The following is a 14,683-nucleotide window of genomic DNA, read 5'->3' on the forward strand; positions in this document are numbered from 1 at the left end:
ACTGCTCTGTGTGTGTGCACTTTGGATGGGTTCAATGCAGAGCATAAATTCTGAGTATGGGTCACCATACTTGGCTGAATGTCACATCACTTTCACTTTTATTACAGGAAGAAACCAGAATGTCCTGTCCTCTCAATAATTATACAACCAAACCCTTTAATTTTGTTTGAGAATGGCATAGAATAACACATAACCTGACTCTTGTCCAACATTTGTTTGGTTATTTTCTGTGCAGCCCTTTTTTATAGATTAATGCAGTAATCAAACTATATTTAAATCATAATATTTATTTTAACTTAATTTATTTGTATTTATTTTTTACTATAAATAACTGATTTTAGTGACTCTCATTGTCGGCTTTAGATTTTAAAATGTGTTTTATGTCCCCTATAATTATTTTATATAGACAAACTTTAAAAAGTATGAGCAATCATGAGATCATTGTTATTCATTGATTTAGTCATAGACTAGCAGATGAATTCCCATCAGCCAATGACTGCATAGCACTGTAATCTTACCATTAAAAAATTATATTCAATATGCATACTAAATTAGACTTTCACAAGATGTTTAATTTAAAATGTTTAGCTGTGATTAGGAAGAGTAGATAAAATTAGTCAAGATTAATTACGATGTTTTGTGCTAAACGATTAACTATTAATTGTTGAATATTAAATATCACATTGTCTATGCCTAACCATCATCTTTATGCCAATGGAGGCAGCTAAACTCAGGTACAATACAAACCACAAAACCATATGTTTTTCTTTCAAAATAACAAAGCAGTTATTCTGTTTCTTTCTTTCTTCTTTTTTTGAAAACTGCGTATGGTACAGTATGATCTGGTCTCCAGGCCCCAAGAGAGGCGTGTGTCCAGTTAATAGCAGCCTATTGACACTGACCCATCTGTTGGGGTGGACTAAAGCCAAATAAAAAAAGGAGATGGAGAGAGCATTGGAGAATGAAAGAGAATGCTACCATTTTTGTTTATGTGTGTGTATGAGCCATTACTTAAAACTGTATCATATTTGTTTTATGCTATTACAGAGCAGTTTGTACCTCCACCGAGTCATCATTGCAACTTTTAATGCTTAATCCATTTAGAATAATAACATTATAGGCAAATCTTATGAAGTTAAGAATCCACCAAGTGTGGCATGCTACTGAGGGACCATGTAAAGAGCACCGTTTTCTCACTCTCGCTGTAATTGTGTTATTGATGTTGCAGGATTTTCTGTTTATCAAGCTTATACCGGATTTTATCATATATAACAAACCTGGTTAAAAATCGTTCAGGAGATGGTATGCATACGTGTGCATGCACTGGGATGGGCTGTCACTTGAATCATGGAGCCTACCGCTTAATTCCAGAGTCATCTGCCTCTCATTCTCCCTCTTCTGTCCGCCGGGATCCCAGGGGGATTCTGATTGTTGTCTCCATAGTGACTCTATGTGTCTTTATAGAGCCTGTTCAGAGCCTACCGCTTCTTCTGTGTGCTGTCTGTTCCATGCAGATGACCTGCCATTCACTGCAAGAGACTCATGCGTGTAGTCCCAACATGGTCCGTCTAAAAAGGGTTTCCCTGTACACCACCAAAAACATGTTGGGCACATTGGAAACGCATACCCACACCCACAAAGACACAAGTTGACTCTTCTTATAACCCTTGCTTCAAATACCTCCACCCCAAAAAGAAAGTGTCATCTTTAATATTTAACGCAATCCAGTTTTGCCATCTTAGTCGTTGGCATCACACCCATCACCCATGATTGTTAGCAGCAGAGTCAGTTATAATTGTGGGGTAAAACTTATTTTGATGTGGAAAAACAATTGGATCTCGTGGGAACCAATTAAAAAATCAGAGGATCAAGAAGTGGACTATACTTCGCTTTTGTATTCTATGATTGATGGGTTCATTAAATCATCTGTTCACTTGGCAGATTGCATGACAGGACCAGCATGATGAGAAGAATTCTGCTTTTGCAGGAACATCATAATTGTCATAGGAATATCTGCTGTGATTCTGTTTCCCCTACAATTTATTTCCTGCTTTCTTGTTCACAGATGCATGCATACGGATGTACATCGCGTGCATCCTGAAGCATGTGTGGACACAAAAGAACGAGGAGGGGATCTATATTTTTGGCGCCCGATTCATAATACGAATTGACAGTCTCAATAAATAAACAAGGAGGCATGGAGCCAGATAATTGGAGATGTTAGGGAATGACATACCATGAAGGACAGCTTTTCAATGTTCAGTTTGAAGGGTGTATCGTGCAGCACAATTCCTCATTATTTAAAATCAATCAAACTACCCTTGCTGCCCTGCTGGTTGTAGTTTGCCATCAAATATGATCGTGAGGAAAAAATCATTGCCAATTTTGTCTTATTAAAGATGACCCCGTTCTCTTCATCTGCTTCTGACACTCACCGCTCTGCTCATAACCTGAAAATTAGCAGCCGAGGGTCTCAATGCCTGTCCTCCTGAAACGCAAGTCATATGGTTGTTCATTTGCAGGCAAATCAGTAAGCTGCACTATTAATGGAAAATGAATGAGGTCGGATTTGATTGTGGTTGATGGCATAGGCTATGCTCCAATTGTCCTGGAATCCATACACTTTAATCAATTTATATTGAGAGACAGCCAGTACCGGTTGTGAGGGACATTGCAATTTTAAATATGAGACACTTGAAGGGACGGCTGATGACTACTGTCTTTATCCTCCCGGTATAAGAAAAAGAAATAGCAGGTTCAAGGTAGCTAGAAATCGTAATGTTTCTTCATATTTATATAAGGCCTAAATGATGTGCTCACCTTTCTCATCCAGACTCTGATGGTGAATTCCATTCAAAAGTGAGCATCACTCTATCCTAGTCACGGCGAAGGAAGTCTAGTACTGTATGTAGCCATCCTACACAAAGCCATACTTTCCTGCCCCTTTATTATGAATCTGAATGTTACCTTGATGACATACAGTTATTGCAAAGTTCATGTTTATAGATTAACATATTTGAATTAAATATGGCCTCTGTGTGTCATAATAAACTTCTTTTTTACACATTTATTTCAACTGCTGTTACTGTGATGCTTGATTGTTTAAGAAAAATGTTCCACAAATAATACAGTTGGGATTAAATCCCATAATATCTGTGATAAATTGTCAAAATGAATTGTGAGGATGTGTCACCCGATATCACATGATCGTAAACGATAAAATTACTTTCTTGAAGGCAAGGTAAGGCAAGTTTATTTATATAGCACATTTCGTATACCCAATGGTAATTGAAAGTGCTTTACATAAAAGAAAGTAAAAATCATGAAGAAAAATAATTTCAAAAATAAAACAAGCAATTTAAAAACTTTGAAAATGATAAAACAAATACTTATTTAAAGTGAATTTAAAACATTTAAAAATATAAAATGACCTGACATAAAATACAGTGAATACTGTATGTAAAATACAGTGCAATACACTGCAATCTTGAAGTGAATGTACTCTTGGCTAATTGGTCCCTTGTGAAGGGATTCAATTGCTTAGTTTATTTTGAAACGAACCTGCAAATAGCATCCACATCGGTATTGTAGTCATGACCTGAGTAGGTTGAGTCTGAGTCGAGACCGAGGCCAGAGGATGGCCGAATCCGTAAAGATAATCCAAAGTCAAGGTCTGTGACAAGACTAAGATCATGAAAATATGGTCTTTGGCTCAGACTCCAGATGAACTCATACTACAATGCTGATCCACATCCCTATAATTTTTAAGATCTTATAAAATGCTTTACAACACAGCTCTGTGTCGTGATATATTGGCTGGATCTGAAAATTGAAAAATGCTGCCTTCGGAGGATGCATTCCAAGGTGAGAAGGCATCAAGCCACGTCCGAATTCAATGTTAGCTTCAGTTTCTGTCTCCTGAGATGCCTTCATCTGGACGATTTTTAAAGGAAACATAGTTGTATCCTTTGCTGCCTTTGATATCCCACAAACCTGTGTGTTCCATTCATAAAAAATAAAGATGGCATCTGAAAGTTGCGGCTGGTGGTCAGTTTGTGTGTTAAAGTATGTTTTTGATAAACTTTTTCCCCTTTTGATGTCATTTCTAAAGAGAAAGTAATATTGCAGTAATGAAATATCCACTTAGTTATCACCAAACCTCTCTATATTTTGCTGTAAATCATTAAATCATTATGCTGCCTCAGAAGCCTGTCCAAAATCCGTTTCATGATGTGCCTTAGTGCAAAAACATTGCCTGCCAAATCATTGCCTCATGCAGCAGCAAGTCAGCTGCCTAAGTTTCCGGATGCAGTGTTTGTGTTTTCCATAAGAACAGGAAGATTGGATATAAGGAAATAATAATTTTTATTTTTTATTTTTTTGCCAGTAGTCTGTAGGCAACTGGCAGCCATGCATAATGCTGTCTCGCTATCTATCTGTAATACAGGATGAATATTCTTGTACTGCTTTCCCAGAAGAGAAAATTAAACTTTTAGGCGTAGGCTACTCTTGCAAATAGATGGATTCAAATCAAATAGACATGGACTTAAAGACACAAATCCCTAAATTTAATACTTTTTTCAGCCATGAACGCATAATATAGTGGATGTTATAGTGCATGTTTTATTAGCTCCTAATAAAGGCCTTGGTCTCTGTACACACTACTGACATTTCCTCTCTATTTGGACGCTTTATAGGGCTGCACAGCATTATTTGGCGCGTTGTGAGAAGACATCCGTGTGGCTGGGGGAGCTGTGCGCTTTTCGCGCGCTTACACCTGCTGGTTACGTCAAATCCTTCCCAGAGCGGCGTTACGCCGTCGTCTTGGAAACGGTCCTTCAGCGTCGCCAGCCTGTGTGAGGTTGTATGGACGGATGATGGAAGAAAACAGCAGAGAACATCTCGATACTGGTGTGTAAAATCAAAACACATTAATACAGATTAATTTGACCGTTTTCTATTCACAGACACTCGGTCTGTGCTTGTATAGTGAGCATACTTCGCTGTTAGGTGCACGATATGAGCGCTTCGTTCATGTAAACATTGACTGTTAGCTAACGTTAGCCGAATAAACCTTATTTATGTGACTTTCCGAGACTTGGAGTGTCAAAACATTAGCGTGAATTTATTGCGATGTATATTCTCTTACAACTGCATAAGTAATAAAACGGTACATCACGTGTGTTTTGTTGTCCAGCCTTGTTAAGGTGGACACTTCCAGATACGGTGACTGACATATTTACACTTGCTGGATCTATTTACGAGATTGTACTAGCTTTGCTGTCCATTTCTTGCTGAAATATGTAACCCTGGACCACAAATCCACTCATAAGGATCATTTAAAAAATGTAATATTGAAGCTGAATAAATAAGCCTTCCATTGATTTATGGGCTGTTAGGATAGGACAATATTTGCCTGAGATACAGCTTGCATATCTGGAATCTGACGGTGGAAAAAAAATCTAAATATTGAGAAAATCCTCTAAAATTTACAAAATATCTTCATGGAACATGATCTTTACCTTACATCCTTTTTGGCATAAAATAATAATCTCCTTTTGGGTTCAATCTAAGAAAGAAAATAATATGTGATTGGAGTACATTGTTAGACCATTTCTTTAACTGTTTCGCAGCAGTTATTATTTTTAGGTTTTGCTTTCGTTGTCCTATTTCAACTGTTCGTGTAAAAATTATTCAGACGCCATTAAGAACTTTTTGGCATTGTTTTCTGTCATGCACATAGACCACAACCCTGTTTGGTTGTCAGTTTATAATTGCAGTGCTAATATAACTACTGCCTATTAATTTTAATAAAAATATTAATATTTATTTCCTTCATGTTTTAGTCACCACCTATATGTATTTCTGAATTTTTTTGTGGCAGATAATGAAGCAGGGGGAGAGGATGCTTTGGTGGGGAATGTGAACAAACTGATGGTCACCCCTCCAGGATACACTGGACCGCCCAAGAAAGGTTATATCATCTTCGACGCCTGCTTTGAGAGTGGTGAGAGATCTGAGTATTTGGATTTATTTAGCCCCCTTTTCATGCTGTTATGTGAACACTACTGTTCAGTAATAGCATTTATTTGAAATAAAAATCTGTTGTAACATTACAAATGTCTTTACTGTCACTTTTGATCAATTAAATGCGTCCTTGCTGAATAAGCATAATAATAAATACAAAAATTGAGCTGACCCAGAGCTGTTAAAGGGTAGTGCAATTTCTGCACCATTACCACCAGATGGATTTGCAAAAATCAAGACTCATTTTTAGCATTTGTTTTCTTGGCACTCAGCCCATCTTCCATTATTTAGACAAACAGGCACAAACTTACATTGTTGGTGGAGATTATTGAAGTTGAAATGACTAAAGCAGTGTCGAAAGCATAGCAGAATTAACACATTATGAAGTAATCAACCTATGTTTTAGGTATTATCAAATCCACTTTAAATATTCATTTTTTATAAAGGTAAAGGAATCTTGAATCTTAAAAACTTAAAATCTTTTAAGCAATTAACTAACACTAAGTTGCCATTTTAATCTTGAGCTGAATTTCATGAGTACAAACATATTAAGCGTGTAATGCTGACATGTTCATTATCTAATTTATCTAGTGTATAAACAGAATTTTAAATAAAAAGCACCATAATCGAGCAATATGTTAACATGGCAATTAATTAAAAAGATTTAGAAGGATGTATACGGTGAAATTCTAGAATAACCATCTATGCCTCTACAAATGTTATACACCCTTGAACTCCCAGAAGAGCTGTAGATCTCTTGTCATCAAACATGTTTGTACGAAAATCATTGGCAGTGTCTTTTGTTTAGCCATACTATTTTAGCATATGGCAGCACAGCCTGAGAGAGACTTTTGTCCGTGTGAGCAGGGCTTTTAATGGATAATTATCTCCCTTTTAAATGGAGGGGGTAAAAATTGAAGCGTTTCAATTGAAAGTGACTGCTCTATCTGTCGGGTCTGCTCACTGAAATCTGTAATTAAAGCAAGTTATGATATTTTGTAGCATGCTTTGAGTAAATGGCCTTTGTTTGGCACTTTTTGCCAGTCTGAATGAGCAGTGATGTAATGAAAATAAAGTGCTTTTGCAGTGACAAGGTCAAGTGGGCAGCTGAGAGCAGCTTTGGGCCAGATTGACAGTGAATCAGTATGGCTGGAACAGGCACAATATCATTCTTTGCTGGGAGATTAGGTTCAGGGTCTCCAACAGATGAGACTCAGCTTTCATATTCTTGACAGCCAACCAATTCACCCCTCTGCGGGGAAAGAGCTCGCCTGTGGCTAGACGCCCTGTGGGGAGTTTTTTTATTTATATATATATATATATATATATATATATATATATATATATATATATATATATATTGGTCTTGGAAATAATCTGTAATAGTAAAATTTTTAGGTGGAGCGAGTCTTTCTGGTATTATCAGGTAGTTGCTTGTGAGTCTGGGTTGAATGGTAAGCTGAAAGAAAGCAGTTGGTTACGGAGCCAGTGTCTGAAATTTAAGACTGACCGTTTCGAATGAATTTCAGCGTAACTTGAGAAATCAATATGATTCTGAGCAACTCTACCAGAAGAACTAATAATAAACACTGTTCATATTGTGCTTTAGCAGCTGAGCCATCTGTCATCATAGAGATGTTTATTACTGTTATCAAAACAATGACGTTCCTCGTAAGGATGTTGACTGTAGCCATGTTTGTGAGCCGAGAGTGGATAATTTTTTGCGGCAATAAAAGGACATGGAATATTAACATAAGTTACAGAGCCAAAGTCAATATAAATAAATAACCAGAACGTTTTATAAGTTTCTCTGTTTTCCCCTCTGACTGCCCCCGAGGACCCTGAGGCACTGATTAATGAACATCCAGCCGCAAGACCAGGATCAGCTAACATATATGACATTACCCCCATGTCTCTGGCTCGGCAAATTCTCTGAATGATTTATGGAATAGATATTAATCTGCTTCCAGTAAACGCATTATCCAAGTTGGAAAATGGAGAGGAATTGATGTTACAGCGCTAATGTCAAATTAATGTCCTGTTGCTGTTTCAGCAAAGCAACACTGCAGTGAAATGATATTAACCACTTACACACTGACAAAAGGAAAGCGGCACTTTCTTGGCAACAATTGGGGCTTTTGATGTAAGTGACTTTGAGAGCTGAAGCCCCTGTGTCAATTGAAGGACTTAAGACGCAATAGTTCAGCAAAGTTTTTGGAGCTAGGAACGTTCGGTCATTAATCAAACGCTCTTCTCTTTATGTTGAAGAAGATGTGGAAATGTAAAGGTTTGTGGTGATGTGGGCTCATTTGTCAGAAAGCCACCTGTCAGCAAGTGATAACTTTTCACCGTTCAGAGCCTCTCCTTTGTTACGGTGAAAGTCAGCACCTTGGAAATGGAAATGAAATTTAAAACCCAGTCAAAGGATCAAATATCCTCTTGGATAGCTCGTAAAAAATGAAAATAATAGCATAGATGCATTAGATATCACTTGCTCAGATTTTGAGAAAAAAAGCTTTTTCAAAATAAATGGCTGTGCAGCCAGTATTAGCAGTTTCAGTTTGTATACAGTTTATACTAGTGTTGTCTGATTAACTAACTAAAGCTAGTGATGCTACTAACTTAACTGATTTTTTTTTAGTTGCATGACTTAGTTCATCTGTTTTTAAAGTTAGTTAATCTAATTCTATGGACACCTTTGTTATGTTAATGATTATTTTGATATCTTATTAATCTGTTATTATTTGTTTGATTAATCTGATAAAAATCTGATTATTAGTAAATATTAAAATGCAATAATTTAAATAAAAAATAACTTATTTTAATTCATTATTTAAAATTAAAATGTTTTTCTACCTCCTGCCCAAATGTATCCTATGCAATTTTAAGGCTATAAAAGCAAGTATGGTGAATATAATTATGTAGGCTTTGTTATTCATTCTGGGGTTAAATGTAAACATTAAATTCTTTAAAAAATCTGCTTGCCTAACATTTTTAGTGTAAGTAAAGTTCACTAAATTAAAAAGGGTAATAACAACAAAAGCACAAACTGAATGGTAACCTGGTATGAGGAATACCTACTCATCTGAACATAAGTATATTACTGTACATATACATCCATTAACTCCCTTTAAATCCCTTTACAGTTACTGTTCTCACAAAAATACAATACTTGTGTTCATGTAGAATTGTAAACCTATATGTTTAATATCTCTCTAACGTTTACAAATTAGGATTCAATTGTGACATTTAAGTTCTGCATTTAGGAAAACACATCTCAAATGCTTTAAACAGCACAAGTATCTGTCAGGTGCCTGATAGGAAAGACTTATTTTTTTATCTATAAAAGTAAAAAAAAGAAAAGAAAAGCCTTTGTGTACTTTAGGTAACTGCTTTATGTTTGTATCTTGTATCTAATTACAATTATTGCTAAGCATGAGGGTAGCTTAACTTCTGCAAATTATGATTAGCTTATAGCTTGTTGAACAACAGTTTTAGAGTAGCTGCCCCAACACTGATATATATATACCGTATACTGTGGCTGCTACATACAAGCTATCAATCCAGAATCGCACCATCTATGGGACTTCAAGCAAATGTGTCTTACTTTAAAAGCCAATATATCACTCAACTTCGTTTTCTCTGCCAAAATTTTTTTTCTTGTTTCTTTCTCCCTTTAGACAGCTGTCATGAATTAAAAAAAAGTCTGAAAAATGGCTCTTATCTTTAGTATCCGGGTAATAAATTCTAATTGCTTAATTAAAACAGACCTTGGATATGTAAACTGTTTACTGAAGGCATAAAACACTTAATTTACATTTAGATGAGATGTAACTCATTTTCTTGTCGCCATATGCAGATTAGGTCAGTGGTATATCTTTTTTTAGGCATTTGAGCCTACAGGTTTCTAATTCTCTCTCACTTCTGTGTCTGTCTTTTTTTTTTTAGCGTAACTTATTAAAATGACCCCCATTATGCACAGTTTGATAGTAAAAAACATAATGAATATTTCCTGAAGGCGTCATTAAAATGGTATTGATGGCTCTATAGATATAGAACGTTTGCTGCATTATGTAAATTCCATAGATTCTTGAATTGAAAAGAGCTTTAATGGTTATAATTAGCACTTTAATCTTGTGATATTATCTGAGGATTTTAATAAACTGATGTGGTTTTGTTCTAGTTTAGAAACATTTGATTATGTCTTTTTCTTTTTCCTTTTTTTTTTTTTGGAGTAGCTGACTTTTTTTATTGACTATTTTTATGATAACAGGCATTGAGAGGATTGATAGTCTTGCATTAATCTATGGCAGGGGTCTCCAACCTTTTTGTGAGTGAGGGCTCCCTGAAGGGATAAAATAGTCTTGAGGGCTACTTGTTTGATATAGGCACACACACACACAAAGTTTCAAGTTTTGAAAAATACAACAACAAACAGTAATATTGTTAAACATTATGACTATTGAATATATAATTACCGTATATACCCGAATATAAGACAAGTTTTTTTGTCCTAAAAATAGGCTTTTTTGTCCTAAAAAATGGGGGGTCGTCTTATATTCGCGATATAGACAAAATCACGGGGGGGGGGTAGGGAGAAAGAACAACGGCATAAATATGAAATAGAGACTGAATGATATACTTTACATACTTGCATGTAAAATTAGAAAAGCAACATAATATCTGTTTAACTAAATTAAAACGCTGAGTCCTCTGCCGCGCGATACGCAGAGAGAACAAGAGAGGTGCGCGCACGAGACGAAGAGCGAGAGAGAGAGACAGAGAGGTGCGCGCGCGCAGAGAGAGAGAGAGGTGCGCGCACGAGACGCAGAAAGAGAGAGAGATAGAGAGACGTGCAGATTCTAAATATTTTAAATTATTGAATTATTTTATTATGTTTTAATGGTATATGAAATGTCACCAATAGTTATTTTCTCATTTTATGCCATTATCATAAAAAAATAGAAATATTACAATTCAGGCTATTTATAGAACGTGCTCGGCGGGCGACTCAGAGACTCCACGCGGGCTACCAGGTGCCCGCGGGCACCATGTTGGAGACCACTGATCTATGGCCTCTGGATAAAAGCATTCAAATTTAGCCTGCCAGAATCAAGAATAAAAGTAAATTTATTGTAAACCTTTTTGCATTTTGAAGAAATCTTTTGAAGTGCACATCATTTATTACCTCACACCCTCTCTTTCATTCATGTAGATGTTCTCACATCAGTTTCCTAATTCATTCTGGGGGCAAATTATGTCAAAAATTTTCTCCACATGCTGATGCTTATCAGAGGTTTTGAGTCAAAAAACTTATTGACTGTAGCTGTTGATTAAATCTGGTGACAGCTAGAGGCAGAGGAAAAAGGTGTGTGCGCGTCTACACAAGTGCATATATGTGTGTCTACATAATGATTCGATTCCTACCAAGGGCAGAATATGACGTATCCACCAATGACAATCCAAGATGTGCGGTACCCCCTAAGCATTTAACGGATTTGCACTGCGGATTTTAAATTATCCATTGTAATCATAATAGATGAAAAACACCTTCGATTCAGCGAACAAAAGAAATGTGTTCGGAGAGGGGACAAGGCCTCAGCCGCACGTTTGCTAATGAGGATAAACAGTAGGGAAAAATCTCTCCGCTGATGGGGCTTTAATTGTTTTGCCCCCCCCCCCAGTTCTGTAGTTTCTCTGTCTGTTTTTTATCTTCCCTCAAAAGTCCTCATGCTTCATGTCACTCTTGCAGAGTGCATCTAGTGGATGAATGAATGGGGGATGAAAAAAATGCAAGGAGGCAAAGGGGACAAAAAGCAGCCAGGCTTGCCAGAAGATATTTATATGCTTCAGATGTACACTGAATCAAGACAGTCAGATCCCCATTGATTAAAGAAGTGGAAACATTCTAACAATCAGGCTCTTTATGCTCAGCACAAGTGCCTGCAGGAGACAGAAGGGCTTACAGGGAGGATGAAGGATACTTCATATTCTGATATTAGGCTACTATAGATGTATTCCTGTCCTCAACAAAACATAACAACATGGGCAAGCATATAAAGACAAGTGGAAGGGATATTGGTCACAGATTTTGTGCTTAGCGCTTAGAAGATGAAAGTTCTACTTGTAAACGTCTTGGTGTTTAGCAGAAGAGTCATGCTCCTACTCAGAAGGCTACATCACTGTCCAGTGCCTTATGGTTTTCTCTCTATTTTTCTTGAGGTTTTAAGGAGGATTGAATTGATTTGGGCTGTTTTCTGAGAAGAACCCAGAGCAGGTTTCTGATTTATTGTTTTTATCAAGTGTTTTTGTCCTCCATCTTGCTAGTTGAAGCTGGCCTGCTTGTCCTTTGACAATTTCATAGCTTTATCTCTTTCATTCCACTAACTGATACTCAGTCCTGTGGTGTTATACAGCTCTGACCCTGAAGAAAATATCCCTGCACTCAGACACCATGTGTGGAAGGGGTTTCACAGTCTCCCCCTCCTAAACCACAAGGTTAACAGCCTTGCATCTTTAGTTTTACTGTAACACATCCTTACTCATTGTGGCCCTTTACTCATATATCACTCAGTCAATATACTAAGCCAAACAGCTGTAAAATTTACAGTTTTTTTTTTCCACAAATTGGTCTGAACAGTTTATTTTCTGTCACAAAATAGTATTTCTCTTTTTCTATCCACTAGATAGTGGATCTTAATTACATAAAACAATTGCAAACTATAAAGCTTGTATGATTTACTATGTATGTTTCTGAGTAAAATGTAAGTGTAGGACTATGGAAGTTATTTCTACCACAACCAACCAACCAACCAACCAAATAAATTGAATTTTCTCACAATTCTACAGTAAGTTTATATCACAGTTCTTGAAGAAACTCTTTATTATTTTTCTATTCTTTGGCAGAAATAACCATATAGGTTTGTACTTGAGGATTTGATATTGATTGCTAAACTGTAATGTTATTTGTCAATTGTATTTTTCATTGTCTTTGTGGTATGTGGTATGTACCGAGTATGTAAAGGTTGTTTTTAGTGGTGGTAAATCTTACTCAATGTAAAAAAAAAAGAAAAAGAAAGCATGTTTGTTTTTTCACTTGCCTGTGTCTCTCATTTTTAAACATTATTTGTACTCTTAAGGCCCGTTCACACCAAGAATGATAACTATAAAGATAACTATAAAGATAACGATATTAGCGTCCACACCAGCGAATTATATTGTCTGTGTATTCTAAGCGGACGCACATCTGCTGCTTTAAATTCTCGAGCTCATTACAGCAGGATTGATTCTGATTGGATGGCAATGTTTCATCGTTCATCACGAAAAAAAAAATCGTTCTGAAAGTGATTCCAACGATATTTTTTTTCTGTGCCTTTATTGTTATAGTTGTGGTGTGGACTCTGCTTTTCTTTTATATTGAGAACGATTTTTAGAACTATATCTTTATCGTTATCTTTATAGTTATCGTGCTTGGTGTGAACGGGCCTTTAGACCTGTTTTTTTCAACGTAGGTTAACATGAAAGAACAAGCAGTTGTATTTGTGCTTTGAACATTGCATGTCTATACCACATCCTACAATCTCATGCACAGAGATGAACCGCATAGCTGAACTATAATTTGAATTGGTCCTCTCTCTTGCTGCCCGCATAGCAACTGCTTCTCAGAGCAGAAGTGCACAGTGGTCTGCGCACAGTCATGCTGTAATATTTACCCACTCCTAGAGTGCTTGGATAGAGTGTGTGTCCGTGCTGTGGAACGAGCTGGGCGAGCAGATATCTCAAATGTGCACAAGCAAATGAAACGGGTGATAATCCTGCCTGACATTCCCACCATCAGCCTTGGTTATGTTTGATCAGAGCCCTGCAGCCTGGAGAGATCTGGAATGAAACATCAGCTCTTAGGCTATTGATGGCTGTTGAGATACCTGCATGGGAATGTCATGGAGTGCAAGTGTGGTTGTGCATATTTTATTGACGTGTTCTTTGAGGCATTTCCTCTGGTATATTGCTCTGTGAATTGTCAGAATGTGTTTTAGTGCCGTAGTTTTGGGGACCTTTCTACTTGGCTATTCTAATGATTAAAATGTGCACAATTTGTAGCGTGAATCATATTTAGCTTTAATTTTGACTATTTTTAGCATTTGTTCTGTTTGATTGGTCGACAAATTTAATTTCACCCACATTTATGTATTTGACAGATTCTTTAAGTATCCAAAGTATGCATGTACATATTCATGTGTTTCACAGGAATGGAATCCATGCTCTATGTGTTGCTAACGCTAGGCTCAGTTCACTGGGGTGCATCACAGTTCAGAAAACAAATGAGCCAAACTCTTAACATATATTTTTTTATAGGCAAGTCTTTGGGTCCAGCAAGTGTTACCTTGTGGGTAACGACCACTCCCTTTTTCGGTTTGTTCTCCATTGAAGTATTGTGATTGCTAACACATGTCCTCTATGCTGTATTTCCTTCCAATACCGAATGTTAAATTGGTTCAGTGATATCTAATTAGACACAACGAGGTACCCGTTTTCAAACCGTACAACACGTTCCCACTTTCATCCACTCAGTTTAGAAAATAATTCCTGCCATGTGAACGTGACACATACTTCAATTAGCACCCTTCACATGCTCTCACCAGCACATTATAATGGG

At 36.7% G+C, this 14,683-nt stretch overlaps 1 protein-coding gene across 1 annotated transcript in view; it reads left to right on the plus strand.

Moving 5' to 3' along the window:
- The first annotated feature begins 4,724 nt into the window (after window positions 1–4,724).
- Window positions 4,725–14,683, plus strand: part of agbl4 (AGBL carboxypeptidase 4) — a 348,143-nt gene continuing 338,184 nt past the window's right edge. Inside the window, exons 1-2 of the mRNA XM_059503964.1 lie at window positions 4,725–4,911; window positions 5,885–6,007. Of these exons, the coding sequence (XP_059359947.1) occupies window positions 4,875–4,911; window positions 5,885–6,007 (160 nt within the window). The 5' untranslated portion in view covers window positions 4,725–4,874. The remainder of the gene's footprint in view (window positions 4,912–5,884; window positions 6,008–14,683) is intronic.

Source organism: Carassius carassius, chromosome 21, assembly GCF_963082965.1.
Source record: "Carassius carassius chromosome 21, fCarCar2.1, whole genome shotgun sequence".
Lineage (NCBI taxonomy): Eukaryota > Metazoa > Chordata > Actinopteri > Cypriniformes > Cyprinidae > Carassius > Carassius carassius.